Below are 18,835 nucleotides of genomic sequence, written 5' to 3' on the forward strand. Positions count from 1 at the left end.
AGTGCTAACCTGGTCAGCCACCCCCACCCATTGGCCCGGCAATTGGGATCCCCCTGGCAGAAGGAGAGGGGGTGGGTTCCTTGTGTTGCCCTGTCACGCTCCGTTCCTGCTGCCAGCATCCCTCCACTGGGGTCTGCACCCTGCTCTGGCCTGGGCTCCCGTGTCCTGGCTTTCGGTGGTCTCCTGAGCATCCTGATGGAGCGATGTGGGGTGGACCGAGGGGTGTGCCTGCAGCCAGACTCGGCAGCTCATCTGGGGGGCATCCCAGGAGCAGGGCCCCCACACGGGGGGGGGTGGGGAAGGGTACACTTTACCAGCACCCAGAGACCCTGGGGGGCCCGGCCCAGGCTGCAACCCCGCTTACCACGAGGAAAAATTGTTCATAGCTCATGAGATTGTATGTGTGGGACAAGGGATTGTGGTATGTGTGTGAGCGGGAGCCTGTGTTACAAGTTTGTACTGGGCCCGAAAAAATTATGCTTGGGCCCTGCCCAGGACGGCCCATGTCCTTGAGGGTGGGGGAAGCCAAAGCAATCGCACCGCACAGGCACTCTTCATCTTTGTCTTTGAACCCCTCTCCCGCGCTCAGGTACCCCTCCTCCTCCGGAAACTCTGCTCTCACCAGGGGCGGGGAGGGTCTCTCCCTGTCGGGTGGGGTCCATTTGCTCAGTGTCCCTCGCTGCACCTGACTGAGTGGGGGCATTGCTAGCTCACACCCCTTTGCCTCCAGTGGATGGAGCACTGCTCCCATCCAGCCCTGCGGGGTGAGCTTTCAAGCTCCAGGGCAGGTTAGAGGGGCCCAGTCGAATACCAGGGCCCGGGTGGGGGCCCACCATCGTCTCCTCTTTGAGGCAGGGAGGAGTCTTGAGTGCCAGCCCCTAGGCTCCACAGAACCCGTGTTCTGTGGGCCTTTGCCATAACACTGTCTCATTACAGCGTCTGCACCGGGCAAACGAATGCAGCTTCCACTGCAGCCTTTGGTCCACGTCCCTCCCCATTGGGCATCGATGGTCAACATTGTCGATGATGCTTCCACTTAGAAATCATTTATCATTCATTAAACAGCCTGGCACTTTATAACCTGCTTTAAGTCATTCACATCTTGTATTTGAGATGCCCACTCGTGGATGTAACAACAGCAACAGTTGCCATTGCCAGTGCTAATGCAGTCTGCGTGCTGGTTAGGGAATTGCTTATTACAGATCTGTTGCACATGCGTTTTCTGATCTGCTTTAGAGCAAGTGGTTGAAAGGAGCAGCAAACCTTGCCATGTGTTGATAAAATAGTCACGACCATGTAAACGGGTGTCCTTTGCACTAGCCGGAACCACTGAGAATTTTAATGTTCCTCAGATTTTTTCTGACAGGTTCAGCTAATATTTTAAATTCAGCTCCCTAGCCCAGCGGCACTGCCCTGAAATCCCTTTCCTTGGCCCACCGGAACTCTGTGACCCAGAACAGAATCCAGGGTCCCTCTCTGGTACTCACCTGGCTCTACAGAGAGAGCTTACTTGTGTCCATAAAGCCAGAACCAGCAGATCTGGCGTGAAATCGCACGTAGCCAGCTGTGCTGAGAAGGTCCCATTTTTACAGTCCCTATTTGTCACTCTCAGCTCTGTTGGGGATTGAATAGAACGCTTTTTTTCATGTCCCAGTACGGAAGCCATAAAGAGCCGTAACTAGAAAACAGAGAGTCTCCAGCACGGGTCTCCTGCGGATGAGAACACCATGAAGCAGAGGACAATGATGGCTCTGTATTTAGAGATGGTTAATGGTAAAACTGAAAATGACCCTTTAAGCATTCCCAGGATGCTTCTTGATCTCGGGCTACAATGGGAAACGCAAAAAGGGGCCCATTTCCAAAACTGCTTTCCGTATGGCCATCTGTCCTGTCTGTCCACACTCAGCCCCGCTAGCTGCTATCTCAGCGCTGATCTCTGTGCTCTTGGTAGTTCACCTGATTTGCTTATGCACCTACCATGCCCGTGTACACAAATAGCTGCACAAATGGTTATTGGCTCGTTCAGCTGCAATATTTGCATTTGCAAATTGGCACAGGCACTTCTGCTGGCGTATTTGCGCATGAAACTGCAGCACAGAGCTATGAAAATCTTATCCCCATAACTTTGGCTTTTGCCCTTTGTTTTCCTGACTGGGGGCCTGATTTTAGTCTCCCACTGAAGTATCGCTGTTGACCTCTGTGCGCGACTCCTGATTTACGGCAGCAGAAGGGCAGAATGAAGGCCTCAGTCTCCTCCGAAGCCAAGCCGTTCTTCGGAACAGGCTCCGAAATCCAGCTGACATTTCGGAATATGTATTATATTTTTGAATCCTAGTTCGTTCCCAGGAACTGTTAGTTGTGGACGGATACTCTCTGCCAAGATTAATGACTCAGGGAGAAATCGGAGGACAGCTCAAATGTCTGAGAGAGGGAGCCTGATATTTATAGCCGGAGGCACAGAACATGAGGATCCCACCCAAGTCACCTCATCCCCTGGCCTGCTCCAACCGGAGGCAGTGGGACTTGACACTACATTTGCGTAACCCAATCCCCAGTTTGTTCAGGATCGTATCCGTTTATAGCTCGTCCCTGTCTCTGGCGCTGTGTGTGGGGGTCAGGCTGGACGTGTCGTTCTCAAAGGTGCCGGGCCTGGCACGCACGCCTCGCTGGGAACGGCGGCGTCACACTGGGAACAGCTTGCTCTGGTTTCAATTAAAAAAGGGAATGTGCCCAACATGCCGTCTCTTGCTTTTTTAGCCAGATATTCTCCCAGAGAGCGCTAACCCAAGGTGACTGTGTGTTGGGACTGTCCTGGGCCGGCTGTGCTTCTGTGACAGTGGTCTTTAGTGACTGTGATTGTGGATCAAGGCCCCGTTGTGCTAGACACGGTATACACTGATAGAGTAAAAAGCCCTTGCCCCACAGAGTCTCTAATCTAGCCATGTGATGACAGCCAACAGGGAAACAAAGCAAGGGATCCTGAGCGCAGCATGATAAATAGCAGTGCTGGCACGTCCCGCTTCTCAGCCCTGCCAGTGATTTGTACGCATCGGAGCGGAGGTGAGCGGTAGGGAGAGATCTGCAGGACAGCGTCATCCCTGAGTGGCTTATTATGGGCAGCCCCTCCTGTGCATCCGCGACGCATGGGCAGAGGGGCGAAGGTGCTGGAGGGGAGAAAGGGACACAAGCGCAGCAAAGGCTGGCCTGGTCAGCAGAGCAGAGGCAGGGGCCGCAGTTTGGGCGGGCATAAGTGATAAATAGGGTTGGGTGAGGCTGTGGGGGGCCAGAAGGGCAATGACCAACAGTTTGTGCTTGGTGGAGTCAAGGAAGGGGGGAGCAGAGAGGTGGTGTTGCCATAGTGATGGACAGGAAAATGATGATCCTGAGCAGCTGCTCTCTGAGTGGGTTTGAGGGGCGCAGTATATGAGCCCCAGGGCTAGTGTTTGGGCAGTGCCCAGCAAAATGTGGCCCTGGTCTTGGTTGGGACCCCTATAAATGAGCAGTAATAAAACCAGAGCAGAGGTGGCCACAGTGTGGGAAAGCTGGGCTGCCATGGTAACAAGGGTAATATAGAGAATAATACATTTTTCTGGGTGGAGGGATGGATAATGAAGGTGTGAGATGCTGAACCCCCAGATGAAAGTTTCAGCTGTGAAGATGGAGCAGAAAGGCTGGGTCCTAGAGCACGTCTACGCAGGGGAAATTGACCGGCATAACTATTCTGGAATAACTCTTCTGGTATAAGTTAACTATTCCAGAATAGCTCCCATGTGAACGGCGTAGTCCAGAATGAAGTGTGCACGCAGAGCGCTAATCCAGAAGAGCTGTGCCAGTCCTTTCCCCATTTAGACAAGTCCTTAAAAGTGTTATGAGGGGAGATTTCATCATGGCCTTGAGTTGAGGGGCTAGAGGACAGGCCAAATCAAAGACATAATAGAGCCAACCCCAACAATTAAAAAATCATGAGTTAGACCCTTAAAAATCATGAGCAAGGATTCGAACCTGCATCTCCCATATCCTGGGGGCTGCCCTAGGCACTGGACTAGTGGGTATTAGCGGCTGCACCTTCTCCTCCATGGTTTTGAGAATGGTGCCTAAATCTCCTTGTGACTCTAGCCCAAAATATCAGAGTATTTTGTTCTGATGATGTCAAAAGGATACAAAATGTTTTGTTTCAGGCAAACAATTGGCTTCCACATTTCTGAATTTTTTTTTCTTTTTTTATGGTTTGACCAAAACTATCTGCTGAAATCGACGTGAATTCAAAATGTTTCGGTAGACCCGCATCTGCATTGTTTGGCGACAAAATGTTTCAGACTCACCATTTTGCCCAGCTCTAGTGCTGACACTTTCCGTACTGCTACTTCCGGCCCCTCTCCAATAGCTGTGCCGGGGATGCCAAGCTCCTGCCAGCATGATGGCACTGATGCCAGGCTGCCAGGCTTTGGAGAGAGTTGGCTGGTGTTTGGGCAAGCTTTTTATTGTCTGTATTTTACAGTTTTTAAGCTAACTTTTATTTTATTTACAGCAGCAATTTGAAGGGGTCTGTCAGTGGCTGGGCTGCAGCCATCAGAGGTCCCTCCCCAGGGACAGGGTGCCTGGCCAGAAATCAAGACAGAGGAAGTTAAGGAAAATTAACAGTAAAAACACACCCAGCCTGGAATCGCTCCCACGTTCATCCTGCAGCCATTCTGATAGCCAAAGCCCTGCTCCTGTGCTAGGGAGGTGGACCGGCTGGGGTTAACGCCTTGTGGGAACGCGGCAGTGCCCTATGCTGTGTCACGGAGTCATTTAGTTTGGGGGGAGGGGCGAATTAATTAGTAGGATTCACTTCAGAGTCTTTCGTTTTTCTGAAACCCAGAAGAAAGCAACAACCCTCCCCATGGATTGCCTTAAAAGCCAAACTCAATAGTTTCACAGGGGAGGTCGTTTCCATTTCAGTTTTCAGTGTAAAGCCTCAGAGGTCTGAGCTGCAAGTGGGTCACAAAGGGGCACCCCACTGACTGAGAACAGCAAAACCCTTGGGTGCAGTGGGAGCCCCTTCCACCCCATCTCTGAGCAGCTTCTCAGCCTCCTGGCTGCCTGTTCACACTATGCTGGGCTCCGGGGCAGGGGCTCCTGCCCTCCCAGGGGCTATGGAACCGACTTCACCGCCTCTGGAAGTAGCTGTGTGCAGTGGGGAACGCCTCCAGCCGAACCCCCTGACCTAGCAGCACCCCCCTCCAGCACCCCGAAACTTCCATGACCCAAAGCCCGCAGTCTTTGTGGCCACAAGGACGGTGGGGTATGATGGGTCACGGGATGAATTTTTCAGCCCTTTTGTGGCCCATGGGCTGCAGCAGGGTGAGAGTCACCAGCATACAGTGCCCCTGGTTCAGCCCCTCAGGGTACCAGGGCCCGGCTTACACAGTTCAAAGTGTGCATGTGGCCGGCTCCCTGCATTCTTGGTGCGTTGTGCCTATCTTGAAAGAGAGCAAAAGAAGCCTCTTGATTCAACTTCAGGGAGTTTGCAAACATGGGTGGGGGGGAGCGTGACTCTGCCACTGCTGATCCCCGCCCCCAGGGCACACTCAAACCAAGGCGACTTGCCACGGGGTCAGAGTTTGTGGGGGATGTTTGGCTTCTACCGGACTGGCTGCTCCATGGGGGCCTAACATGCACACACCTGTGTGAAATGAGGTGGGTGGTCATGGCCAAGGAGCCTTGTCACTGCAGACCCCGGCACCCTGCTTTGTAGTTTGACCAGAAAGTGGAAGGGGTGAATGGTCACAGAGCCTGAGCCATTTTCTCACCCCTACAGGCGTCCTTCCTGGGCAGGCCTAGTGCCTATTGTTGCTGCCCATGCTCTGCTTGCCCTGTGGATGAATAGAGGGCTGCAGTTTCCAGGTCGGACAGTCTTTCATTTTGGCCCCACAAAGTCCCAAGACCACCTGGCGTTGGCCAAGACGGTCACCTATCAGTCCAGGAGGCGGGAGCTGGACAGGGGCATCTCTGTGACGGGTGGGCCTTTTCTCGTTCCCATGTCAATGCACACGTCTGGGCAGAGTTCCTCTGAGTGGCATCCCGACTCCTTGGACTCCCTCTCGTGGTTGTGGGCTTTGTCCAGGACTGTCCACTTGGCGTTCCCTTCTGGGCCCCTTGGGTTGACCTTCCAGCCTGCACCAGGATCCCAATTTGTTCATTTTTTGTCTCCTGTACTTGGGTAGGTCCTGGGCTCTGGACCCCTTCCCTAATCTGAGGGAACTGACTTGCATCCCTTCAGTGGGCTCTGCCCGCCAGTCTCAGGATTTAAATAGGCTGGCATCTCTCACCAGCACTGAATTCATTTGGAAAATAAAGAGGAGAAGTTGCGTCTTCCGAGGTGAGGGCTGAGGTCTCAGCGTTTCTCTGATGTCCTTTGGGTGTACCATCTGCACTGCGCCGGAGCTGACTAAGGCCTGGTCGACCCAGATACCTCGCTCAGGGGTGAGAATAATCCACACCTCTGCGTGATGTGGTTAAGATGACCTAGCCACTGGTGTAGACAATGCTAGGTTGATGGAAAAATTCTTCTGTCGACAAAGCTGCTGCCTCTCGGGGAGGTGGATTAGCTATGCTGGCAAAAGAACCCCTCCCATCAGCATAGGTAGTATCTACTGAAGCGCTACAGCTGTCTAAGTCCTTAGACAAGCTCTTAGACAAGAATTAAATGAAATGAGCAGTGGGCATGAGCGGAGAGACCCTGGGAACACGGCTTCCAATGTGCATGTCTCAGCAATACACACCAACAGCAGCTTTGCAATTAAATTGTTTTCAGCCCCACCCCTCTCCCTTCCCAGTGATGAGATGGCGACTCTGTTACTCCACATCAAACATCTGGAATTGAAAACACATTGGAGGGGTGGTATGGGGCATTTATAGTGGAATTCGAGAAGTCACGTAAATCCAAGGGAAGTGTCAGCACATGGAATTGTCTGGGCGAATCTTGGGAAAATGTGAATCATCCACCTAATCCCCATCATTTCAAAAACTCCACTATTATTGGAGTGACTGATACCAGATCCTGTGTGACACATGGCTCCTTTGATGGTTTACCACTGAAATCTCTCCCGCATCCAGATTCATGGGCCAGCCGTACCACTAGAAACAAATAAATAAAAAATACAACCACCTCCATCCTCCGGGTTGTAGATTCACGACTCAAGTCGATTCTTTCGTCCTCGATGGGCATGGATAGTAAGAACCTAGGTTTACTGCTCCCCTCTGCTTTGCCGCTTCTCCGGGGTGGTGCTTCCTATCAAGCAAAGAAAGCCCATCAGTCAGGCCATAATTGAATTTTTTTAGCTCTGAACTTACATTTAGCCCTGTTAAATTGCACGTTGTTTGCTCACGCCCCCTTTACCCAGCAATCTAGATGGCTCTGCATCAGTGGCCTGTCCTCTTCATTACTTACCATTCCTCCGATTTTTGTGTCCTCTGCAGACTTTATCAGTGATGATATTACTGCTCCTTGTAATCATTCATCAGTCAGTCATTCTGGCATCGGTTTCTGTTCCCTCTCCTTCCCAGGCCGCTGGTTATAGTCTAGTTAATGATCCACCATAGGCAGGTGCTGCAGGCAGCTCAGTGTAGTGTGTAAAGTCTGCCAGGCGACGGGGCTGATTCATCTCTCCGTCAGAGTGGAGTGAATCTGAAGTAACTCCATGGAAAGCAGTGGAGTCACGCTGATTGGGGTGAGAGGAGAATCAGGCCCCAGAAGCTAATTACTTTCTCCTCTAGACTGCGTGGTGAGAATTCCTAATGCATTTGATCTTGCTGTTGGCATTGTTCTTTCAAAACGCCATTGTTCCCACCTAACAAATGAGCTCTAGCCGTCTGTTCGTCCTCTCAGCATCCCGTCCAGCAGCCCCGCCAACAACTGGCCCATGAAGACAGTGCTTTACTGGTGAGCAGCGTCTGACCACATTGGAAGTATGCTGGAGTTTATGCCCAGGACAGTGCTCTCATGGCTGGGTGCCCTCACAGCTCCTGACTGGGGGCTGTCACAGTTCAGGGTAACTGCACCTGGATTCCCCCACTGTGATCCCTCGAGGGCCCTCGCTTAAGTTTTCTGGCTCCCAGCTATCACCTCTTGTGGGTGGAGACCTGCCTCTCTCCCTCCCGACCGGGGGTTTAAGGCTGCTGAGCTCCTTGCCTTATACTGGGATATCCCCAGTTGGCCTAGTGGCCAGCGCCTGTGCCTTGCTTCCATTCTGAAGGCTAGGCGCAGTGTATCGCCAGTGTCACAACTGCCCACCCAGCTCTTTGTTAGCAAGCACCTTTATCCATAAGGTAAAAGCATCCCAGGGAAAACATAGATGGAGCAGTAAAAGTTCCTTCATGCATCAGTGTTATGGAGCCCTAATACGCCAAGGCTTTCCAACCCTTCTGCAAGTTTGGGCGCCCCTTGGACAGAAGGTCATGTTCATTTGCTGGGTCGGTCAGAAGGCTGGATTTAAACGGACTCAGAACCTTCTTTCTCAACCTGCAAACGGACCGGGCCTTCTGTGCAGCCTCGAAACCCCCTGGGCATAATGGTGTAAGAAAAGGGTCCCTGTCCAGATACAGGTGATGGCTGGAGATCTGAGACCTGACTGGGCACTCCTGGAGTGGGCCTACGGTGACCAGATAGTAAGTGTGAAAAATCGGAACAGGTGGGGGGAGGGTAATAGGGTTTGGGGGGTTCGGGTTCTATATAAGACAAAGCCTCTAATATCAGGATGGTCCCAATAATTTCAGGACAGTTGGTCATCCAAAGTGGACCCAGGGGTGGGGGGACAGGATACCCAGAAAGTGTGACCAGGGGATGCATGGTGTCTTTAGAGTTGATAAATCACTGGAGTTCATGGTTCGCTCCACATCTTCCCTCACATCTCTATTGCTGGGGTTGGAGACAGAGTTGTGTGCACCAAGGAAGGACTTTGGAGGAAAGTCTTGTCTCAGCTACTGCAGGAAGGCAGTGCCTGGAGGAGCTGCTGTTCTGGTGGTGAAGGCACAGGAGCTTCAGGATGCAGAGTAAGCATTGGGAATTGGGTAGAAGGTTGTTCCTCTAGCGAAGCAGGGAGCAGCCAGGGATAAATGCTAAGCGAGTTGTGTGGCTATGTGGGAAGGTGATTCCAGACTCCTCTCCTGCAGAGAGTTCCCCCTGAAGAGTTACTGATAAGAAAACCTATTGCATCATCCAAAGAGCACTCTGCAGCAGGCAAGCTGGCACTGAGAAATAATCTCCTCCTTTGGTAGCTCATTATTCATTTTGCTATTGCCTGTTGGCATTTAGTTTGTCTTCTTGCCCTAAAAGCCTAGTTACCTTCCTGTTATTGCCCTTTGGTTTGCATAAAAATCATTCTTTGCACTTCTGTAGCACCTTCCATTCCAGGTTCTCCAAGCCCTTTGCAAACATGACTGAATTAAGCCTCACGGTACTATTCCCCCCATTTTGGGTATGGGGAAAGAGACATCAAGAGGTTAAGTGACTTGCCAAGGTCATGCAGCAAGTTGGTGGCAGGAATGGTACTGTAGAACAAATATGTGGGGTCCTAATTTACTGCTGTAACTTTAGACACGCACCCCCAATGAGCAGCTCAACGTTCCACCTGGCTTGGGATGTGTGTATTAACCACGGTGACTTCTTTTGATGTGATTATAACGTGCCATCCCATGGTAATCCCTTAGCTTTTGAAATAGGCCCTTATCAGGCTGTATTATTCTGATTTATTCTTCTTCAAGTGCTTGCTCATGTCGATTCCATTATGGGTGCCTGCACACCTTTGTGCACGGTTACCGGAATATTTTTCCCCTTAGCAGTACCCATTGGGTCAGCTTTGGTGACCCCTGGAGTCCTGTGCACACACCGCGGTACATAAGGCGCCGCCGACCCTACGCCCCCTCAGTTCCTTCTTTCCGCCACTGACAGTTACTGGAGCTGCGTTCCTTGCTTGATTCCACTAGTGCCTGTTGGCGTTTAACGTTAAGTGTTCTTAAGTAGTTGTTAAGTAGAAGTAGTTAGTGTATTTGTAGTATATAGTTTAGTAGTTAAGGTTTAGTCCCCTTAGGGACCACCGCCCTGCAGCGGGGCATGCCCCGATCTCTGGGCTTCAAACCCTGTAAGTCTTGCGGCAAACTCTTCCTGGTTAGCGACCCCCACGACAGTTGTCTGAAGTGCCTGAGGTAATCGCACAGGAAGGCAAGTGCCAGATCTGTAAGGCATTCAGGCCAAGGATGCAGCAGGAGCGGGAAATTTGTCTGAAGGCCTTGCTGATGGAGGCTGCTTTAAGACCAACCTCAGAACTGACCTGCTCCCTCTTGGTGCTGAGCACCACGTTGGTGCAGAGCGCCCCTCCGGCACTAGAACTTCCACGGCACCGATCCTCTGCTTTGCCGTCAAAGAAGAAGCAGAAGCAACAATGCTCAGAGAGGGGTCGCTCCGCCATGCCTAAGAAGACCAATGACATGAGGTTGAGCACGGGGCCATCATGGGTCCAACAGGCCAAGTAGACTCTGCAGGAGCAGGGCTCGCCGCCTAGACCCTTAAGTCCTCTGAGGGAACCTCCTCTGACTCCGGGGAGTGGAAGAGGGCCTCTGCAGCTCCTGGTGCCTTTGACGCCGGAAGCATTTCAAGCAGCGAGAGACTTAATGGCACTGCCCTTGCCTCCGATGCCTGTACCCCGGATGAAGCAGGTGAAAGGGAAGGCACCAGCGTTGAAAGGGAAGCCCCCGATGTGACCCCCCCCTCCGATGGCTGCACCACTCTCCGGACCCTGGCGTGCCTCCCCACGAGCCAGGTCACCGAGGAGGTCTCCCTCCAGGCACTGATCCCCGAGGCAGATCGCCGGAGACGGAGCACCGACAGCAGAGGCATTCAGCGGCATCAACTTGGCACCGATCTCGGTCACCGGCACCTATGACCTCAGGCCCGGGCGGGCGGCACCAATCTAGATCGAGGTCCAGCAGAGGGAGTCAGCACCAAACGTTTTCCCCGGCACCATCGAGTTCGCCCTTGTGTTCACAGCGCAGAACCCGGTCGCCGGTATCCGGACACTCCCCCAGGGATGATCGGCGCCATCGTCGATCTCTGGCACTGAGGCTCTTGCCTGTGGCGCGGGGACGTTCCCGCTCTTCCTCCCACCAGAGGGCTTCTCTGGCTTGGCACTGAGTTGCTCGGGAGAGGGGTCCCTGAAGGGTATAGAGAGACTTTACCCCCAGCTTAGGGATCCATTAGGCCCCTGGGACCTGAACTTTTTGCCCAATTCCGTGTTAGTCAGGATATCTTCCTGTTGGTATTCTTCCCAAAGCTGCATGCTTCGGAGGATGAATGGAGGTGGCATACGCTGGACATGTGCAGAGCCCTGGCTTTTTACGTCAAGAGGATGGAACTGTTCTGTAAGTCCACGCAGCTGTTCGTAGTGGTGGCTGACAGGATGAAGGGCTTACCTGTCTCTTCGCAGCGGATCTCCTCTTGGATAACCTCCTGCATTAGGTTCTGCTACAGGCAGGCGAAGGCTCCCCTCCTGGGAAGTGTCACAGCTCACTCTACTAGAGTGCAGGCCTCTTCTGCGGCATTCCTAGCACAAGTGCCTATTCAGGAGATATGCAAAGCCGCTACATGGTTGTCGGTGCACATCTTTACGTCCCACTACGCCACTCTTCAGCAGCAAGGGACGACGCCAGCTTCGGCAGGGCAGTGCTGCAGTCAGTGCATCTGTGAACTGCAAACCCACCTCCAAGGTACTGCTTGTGAGTCACCTACAATGGAATGGACACGGGCAACACGTCTTGAAGAACAACAGTTCCAAGGTGAGGAACCGTCTTTTCCAATTGCTGGATGTGGGGCCCCCCTGCCCAATGTCTTGCTCTCCCAGCTTGGCTTCCTTTTCCGGTGAAAACGAGTACAAATGTAGTGCTTTGTATCCACAAGCCGTTCTTCTTCCTGCGTCTCAGCCAGGCCAGCCAAACGGGGTGTTTAGAGAGTCTCTGCTAGGCCGTACTTGGAACAGTCTTGGCTGGCATCCCATTGTCTTTGAACTGCCTGTTGGCTGGTGGTCTGAGAACAGACTGCGTAGGCGAGAGCATTAATCAAACATATTGGGGGTGAGTGTCAGAAATAGCTCAGTTACCGTCGTGCCAAACTCTGGCTCTGCTTCCTCAGTGTTCTCCTTCTCAGCCTAGCTTTGAATGCATGTCAGCAGCTCCCCAGATCACAGAGGCAGTGAGAAAAAGTTTGTGAGTCCTGTCTCCTGGCAAAGCAGGGCGGCATCTTGTTTTGAAATAGTTTCCACTCGGCTTTTATCACGTTTCTCCCCCCACCTCCAGTGATTCAGAAGTACAGCGAGTCTCCGCCAGTGTAACAGGCATCACAGCATCCTGCCACATGGTCAGCAGTTGGGAATGCACACACACGCCGCACACAGAGAGCTGAGAAGCACACATGCATGTCAAACTAGCGTGCTGAACGCACACTGTGTCTGGACACAGGCACACCCAGGCTAACCACATGTGGCACACAGACCTGCTTTACACACAAAGGTGCTAGTTCAGGGGTTCTCAAACTTTTTTTTGCTGGGACCCCTTTTAAAAATATTTCAGGCTGTGATGACCCCTCCCCACCCCCCCAAGCCATGCCATTCTTACTGGCATGCATGGTGGCTGACAGCTCGCAACCCCCTGAGGGGTCACGACCTCCAGTGTGAGAACCCCTGTGCTAGTTACACAGGCAGCCTGCAAGAGACAGGACGGCCCCTTTTGTCTGAGGTCTGGCCGCTCAACTATCACGGCTTTGAAAGTGGGAACAGCAGGCCACCTAGGAGGGATGGGGAGAAAGGGGCAGGGAGAGGAATTCAAATGGGAAAACTAAACCCAGCCAACATGCCTGTTTGTGCCAGCTGAGCTGCCAGGGTCTCCTCTGGTGCCCCGAGTACAGAGCGCAGACTGCCCAATGGCTGTTTAAAAATGAATTCCGACAGGGGAGAAGTTTGTGAACAGGTTCGGTAGCTAATTCACGTGCACTGCGTACTCAGGCTATGCCCAGAAGTGCAGTGACTAGGACAGAAACCTTTCTACTGACTCCCCTGGGCTTTGGAGCAGCAAGAGATACGGCAGAGACGTGCCTCTGTGCTGAGTGGTTTGTGATTTTCTCCTACGGTAGCTATGACACACTTCACTGGGGCCCGGAGGCCCTGGGGGGCCTTGCCCAGGCTGCAACCCCCATTATGTGTGTGGGAGGGAGCCCGTGTTACAAGTTTGTACTGGACCTGAAAAAATTATGCTTGGGCCCTGCACCAGTCCTGGCAGAAGTGGGAGAACTAGTGTGCACCGGTTGCTGGGTCTTCTTCCCTATGAGACCCAGACCAGGTCTGAGCGGCATTAGGCAGTACATGCAACCATTGGAGATACGAGAAGAATGGACACACAACTCCAGAGCTCTACACATGGAGCACTGCACACCCATTACACCCAGGGGACACATGCTCTGCAGCATACGTGCCACGCGTGGCTTTGTTCTTCCTCCCTTCTGATGTGGTTGCTCATACTGCTGTTTCTTTAAGGAAGAAATAAGGCAATTTGAAAAGCCCCAAACAGTACAATGATTTCTTTCCCTTCCCTGTGAAATCCATCCTTGGTCTCTTGGGCTGCCTGCCCAAAGCAGTTTCAGATTCCCATGAGCCCTTCCCTTTAAGTGTGCTCCCCTCGCCTCCCACCTGGAGATGAGACACCTGCTGCCTGGCTCCGATGGCAGGATGGTGCTGCGCTCAGAGCTCAGGGTTCTTCCTGAATCCAAAGAAAACATAGTTTGCTTCTTCCGGGGTGTGTGTGTTAGGGGGAAACCATGGGAAGGAAAGAAAGAAACATAACAACACCCACTGTGTGTGATCACTGCACAAGCATTAGGAATAGCATTGTTAGAACGATTTGTATTACTGTAGCTCTCAGAGGCACATTGTCTGTCTGTCTGTCTGTCTGTCGAATTAATAGCCAGAGCCTGCTGGTAGCAGCAGCTAATGACACCTCCCTTCTGCCCACATGGTCAGAATCTACCAGCCAAAGGACAGAGCACATAGCTGGGGAGGAGTCGACTCTATTCACTGGAGACATGACTGATGGGGGCAGACTGGGGGTAGCCTGGAGGACTGGGAATCAGCCCCGTCTGCTGCCAGCAGCCAGCCTCCTCATTGGAGCAGGGCAGTGTCACTCCGTATCTGACTTCTCTGTCCTTGTCTGCAAAGGAATCCTGCCCAACACCTTCGAAAAATGAGCCTGGGAGCTTAACTTCAGAACTGCTAGACACAAAAATCACGACTCAGGTAGAGCCACTGGTTTTGTTTCATTACAACACGGTGTAAGCCACTAACTCTCCTTCCTCCTGTCACTGCAGAGGTCTTCATTGCCCACCTCGTTCTGAACGGTTTCTTGCAACGTATTCATTCCTTACGCCGATTGCTTCACTGCCCCACTTTGTACTTCGCTGTGACGCTCGGCACCTTTCCCAGATCCGAGGACGAGCTCTGCGATGCTCGAAAGCCTGTCTCTCTCACCAACAGAAGTTGGTCCAATAAAAGATATCACCTCGCCCACCTTGGCTCTATCTAATCATTCGTTTTATCCTGCCACCTATCTCCACAGTATGTGAGCTCTTTCAGTGTAAAATCATTAGCAATAGCAAAGTCCCTAGTGGACTTCATGGAGGCTCTGGCACTTTTCCCTCACTGGGCTCAGAAACGGGCTCGGGGCAGGGGTTTGTGAGTTGGGTTTTGGAGTTTCAGGGGCAGATGGGCCTGTCGTATTGCCCCGAAGGCAAGGCCTGAACTTCTTTACCACCCAACCCTCCCGGTTTCAGAACTCCCCCCCCCCGACTATCTGCCCTTAGGCCTGTTACCAGCCTGGCTTTTCTCAGCACCAGGATTGTTGGGAAGCTTCAACCAGGCCAATCCTAATGTAGCCCAAACACACTCACTATACGCTGAGCTGGCTGGACAGAAGGGCAGGTCTGTTACAAAACGACCGTTCTGAACTGCGCTGCCCTGGCCTCCCTGGTTTCCCTCCATTCTGATGCAGTGAACTGGGACGCAGCCGCTTTCACAAACGTCAGTTTGGGGGCAGAAATCTGGATTGCTAGTCTGACTTGCCACGCAGGAGGGGAGAACTGAGGGTTACATTTCTCAAGCCTTCTCCTCCCCTGACCTTTGTTTCTGGGATCCGTCACGTAGCTCAGTAACATCACGCCTCAAGCTAGTTTTCCAATATTGTCCACGTGTGGATCCAGCTCTTTGTTGTTCAATAGATCAAGTCAGATGTCCCCTGAGATTGCGACAGCAGTGACCTCAATCTGTAATCTGCCACATTCCTTGGAAACCTCCTTCCATGGCATTGGAAGGCCCAGCATCTCTCTGCAGAGTCCCTGGCAGTGTAAGACGCAAGATGTATTTTGATCACAGTATTCCGTGGGATCAGTGGCAATATCTACTTGTGGTAGTTGAATGCAAAAGCAGAGACGCAGGGCCAGAGCTCAGCTGAGGTAGATTTGCCTAGCTCCGCTGCTACGCTGATTTACGTCAGCCCAGGATCCGGCCTGCTGCCTTCCCCAAAGTTACACTGAGCGTCAGCAGGGCCATGGGGCCTCGGCCCTTCTTTTTCAGGCAGCCGACAACAGTGGCATACTGTGGGTCTCTGGCACCCGGGGGCCAATGCTTGCATTTGTGCCCCTCCACCCCCACCTCAGGTGCCCCCCACTCAGGGCAGGAGGGGTCCCCAGCTCCCACCAGATGGTGCTGCCCCCAGCTGCCCTTGGCAGGGGGAGGTCTATACCTAAGGGGGAGGGAACCTCACCCCCTGGCCATGGGGTTGCGGCAGGAGGAGGGGGGAGTTCCTCCTCTTGGTCACCCATAGCTCCCTGCCCCTGGGCTCCATCCAGCTGCCCCTCAGAGCCTCCTGCGCCACCCCCCCCGCCTGCACATCATGAAGAACCCGGCCGGCGCCTGGGATCCTGGCCCCCTCCCGCCCTCCCCGTCGGTTTTGGCCAACCATGAGGCGGATGACGGCTGTGGAAGAACTTCCGTGCTGCTGGTGGCTTTCTGGGGAGAAGTGGTGAGGGGCTAGAATGCCAGAGCGAGTTTCCCACGTCGCCTCCTAGGATCAGAGTCAGACTGAAGAGGGTTAAGATTACACTACTCTAAGGGATGGGCCTTGTGACGTTCACGCCTGGATTGGGGCCAAGGAAGCACCACTAAGCCAAAGGCTCTGGGACTGTTTGAAGGTCCAATAGCTTGTAAACCATCAGGGCTAGAAGGGAATGCCAGAAATTTCAACTTTCCAGAGGCATTAACCATTCCTTTGTTGACTGGCAGTAAATACTCATCTTAAAACCCCACCGTTCTGCTTGCCTTGGAGTTCTGATAGGGCTGTTACAGCCGCCGTCTGCCAGCTGCCGCCGTGCTGCTAACAGATGCTTTGGCTGGTGCTTTCGCATGAGGTAAACCCTTAGGGCCTGAGTCTCGGCTGAAGTTAGTGCGGATGCATCAACTGAGGACGTGGCACTTGGTACCTATTAACGCCTTGTGAGAATCCAGTTGTATGTGCAGTGGGGAAGGACGAGAAAGGCCATCTCTGGAATCAGGTGGTTACATACATTGTGACCTGTCCAGGCTAGAAACGCTACATTGGAACATCAGACGTGGTCTCAAGACCAGGACATTTATTTCACTAGAAAAACTGCTGGCCTGCAAGTTAGCAGGTAGCGTTAATGGCGTGTGAGCCAAGTTGGCTAGTCTAGTGTCTTGCCTTTAACCTCCTTGTTGCTTATCCTGAGAAAAGGCAGCTCACCTTTCCGCCCTGGGTGGGGCAGATTTTCCAGAGCACTGCCCTGCTGTCCTCGGAAGAGCCGGCCCCTCATTGTGGTGCGTAGCTCGGAGCTGGGCTCTTCCGGACATCTGACCCCACCCCACCTGTGTGCGCTGAGGAGTTGCAGACCTGCCCATGTGCATGCAGTATTCTTTGGCTGATGAACCATCGGCGGGGCCGTCAGAGGCTGCGTGTGATCACAGAGGCCTACACCCCTCTTTACAAAGCAGCCTTTGTCAGTGGGTGGCTGGGGGGCAGGAGACGCTGCCAGTCTTATGAGAGAGCCTAATCACTGGTAAGTGCTCAAAGGCAGGCGTTTGTGAGCAGTCCTACCACAACAAACAGGGGCTGTAGACAGAGGAGAGCGTATTCTGCCAGGAAAACTGAGCCCACTTCCAAGCTTCTGTCGAGGCTAATGAAGATGAAATGACAAAGGACCCTGCAGCTGGGTCCCGGAGACCCCGTTCATGGCTTAGCAACCCCTGGGGCACTGGCAGAAGATCCCACCATCTCCTCCTAGTAGGTGCAGCCCTGACACGGGATTCAGCTGCCATGTGTCTGGGCTCCCTACAGTAGAGTTGGCCAATGAGCAGTGACACTAGAGCACAGCATATGGCCGTGGCCAGGTGCGGCTCCCGGAGGCTGCAGGCTCCAGCACACACAGCCATGTGGTGCTCTGAGTGGCCTGGTGCATTGTGTTCTGCCACCCAGCGTCTCTCCAGGGCAGCTGTGCCATCTGCATGGTTGTGTGCAGTGCAGGTGCAAGACCTCTGGCTGTCGTGTGTGTGCAGGGGAAGCCCTGGAGGGTGGCAGCGAAGGGAAGTGCTCCAAGGATACACCTTGAATTCTCTCTCTCTCTCTGTTCCAGTGAAATACATGAAGGAGATCTCGCCGTATTTCAAGAACTCCTCATCCGGGGCAACCGTCAGCTGGGACCCCTCCCCGGCTGTCTCACTACAGAAGCAAGCCTCGCCCATCCTCTCCCTGCGAGACCTCCAGGAAGGGAAGAACGTCCCCCTGAAAATGTGCTACGTGTCACGGAAATGTCTCCCCAGTGACCCAGAAAACAGGTGACCCAGCCCCCCAGGAGCCTGGCCCAGGCGGGGATCCAGACCTTGAACCTGCAAGCTCCTCGGTGTCCTCGACCCAGTGACTGTCCCACTCGAGTCAATGGCGGGGCACTGCCCCTGTCCAGAGCAGAAATTGGGCCCCTGTCCAGAGCAGAGATTGGGCCTCGGTTAGACAGTCTCTCGGGGATAGCTAGGGAGGAGTTAGGGGAGTGGATGGATCACACCCCACCCTGTCCCACTTGATTACTGAAGATCTTCGGCCATCCTCCTGGCAGAGTGCCCAGTGAGTCCTGTCCGTTGCCATGCTGGTCCTGTACAGCTGGTGTTCACGGCCTCTGTCCTCACTTGGCACTTCAGTGTGATGTGCAGTGGAGTTAGGCTGGTGTAGATCCGATCTAAGAGAGATCCCGGTCAGGCCCCCCAGGGACTGCACACATGAGTAGCATAGGGTCCTTGGTTTGTCTTGGAAGGAGACCTGAGTTTCGCTGGGCTCTAGGCTCTGTCCAGCAGATGCTTTTCTGTCTGTCTGGCTAATGGGAAGAGAACGGCGTGTGTGTATAGCTGGGCTGGGTTCTCTCCTGGGTAACACACCTTAAGGAGCTCCCTGAGAGAGTACAGCCTTGCATAGGATACGGTGCAAGAGAATTACAGGTACTGCTGCCATTCCACAGCAAACAAATGCACAGCGGGGAAAAGGTCTGTGCAATGGGCAATCTGCTGGAATTGCATCACTGCCCCTGCTGGGGTTGCTCCAGACTGGAACGCTTCCTTGCAAAGAGAAATAAAAGAGAAATAATACAACTTCCCCAAACCGTGTCTGAGTGCCCCGCCTGCTCCGTGCGTCGGCGCTCCCGGGAGCCCTGGGCTCTCCAGGTTGAGCCTGGCACTTAGCAGAGCCTCTGCTGTAGACTTCTTGG

General features: G+C 53.3%; 1 protein-coding gene across 4 annotated transcripts in view; it reads left to right on the plus strand.

The window, feature by feature from the left end:
- SNTA1 (syntrophin alpha 1) overlaps window positions 1-18,835 on the plus strand; it is a 100,404-nt gene that overhangs the window by 70,250 nt on the left and 11,319 nt on the right. For all 4 annotated transcript variants that reach the window (XM_067554495.1, XM_067554498.1, XM_067554494.1 and 1 more), the window contains exon 3: window positions 17,717-17,918. In XM_067554495.1, coding sequence (XP_067410596.1) covers window positions 17,717-17,918 — 202 coding nt within the window. The remainder of the gene's footprint in view (window positions 1-17,716; window positions 17,919-18,835) is intronic.

This window comes from Emydura macquarii, unplaced genomic scaffold, assembly GCF_026122565.2.
Source record: "Emydura macquarii macquarii isolate MOO-44397 ecotype Brisbane River unplaced genomic scaffold, CSIRO-AGI_Emac_v2 contig_1483, whole genome shotgun sequence".
NCBI lineage: Eukaryota > Metazoa > Chordata > Testudines > Chelidae > Emydura > Emydura macquarii.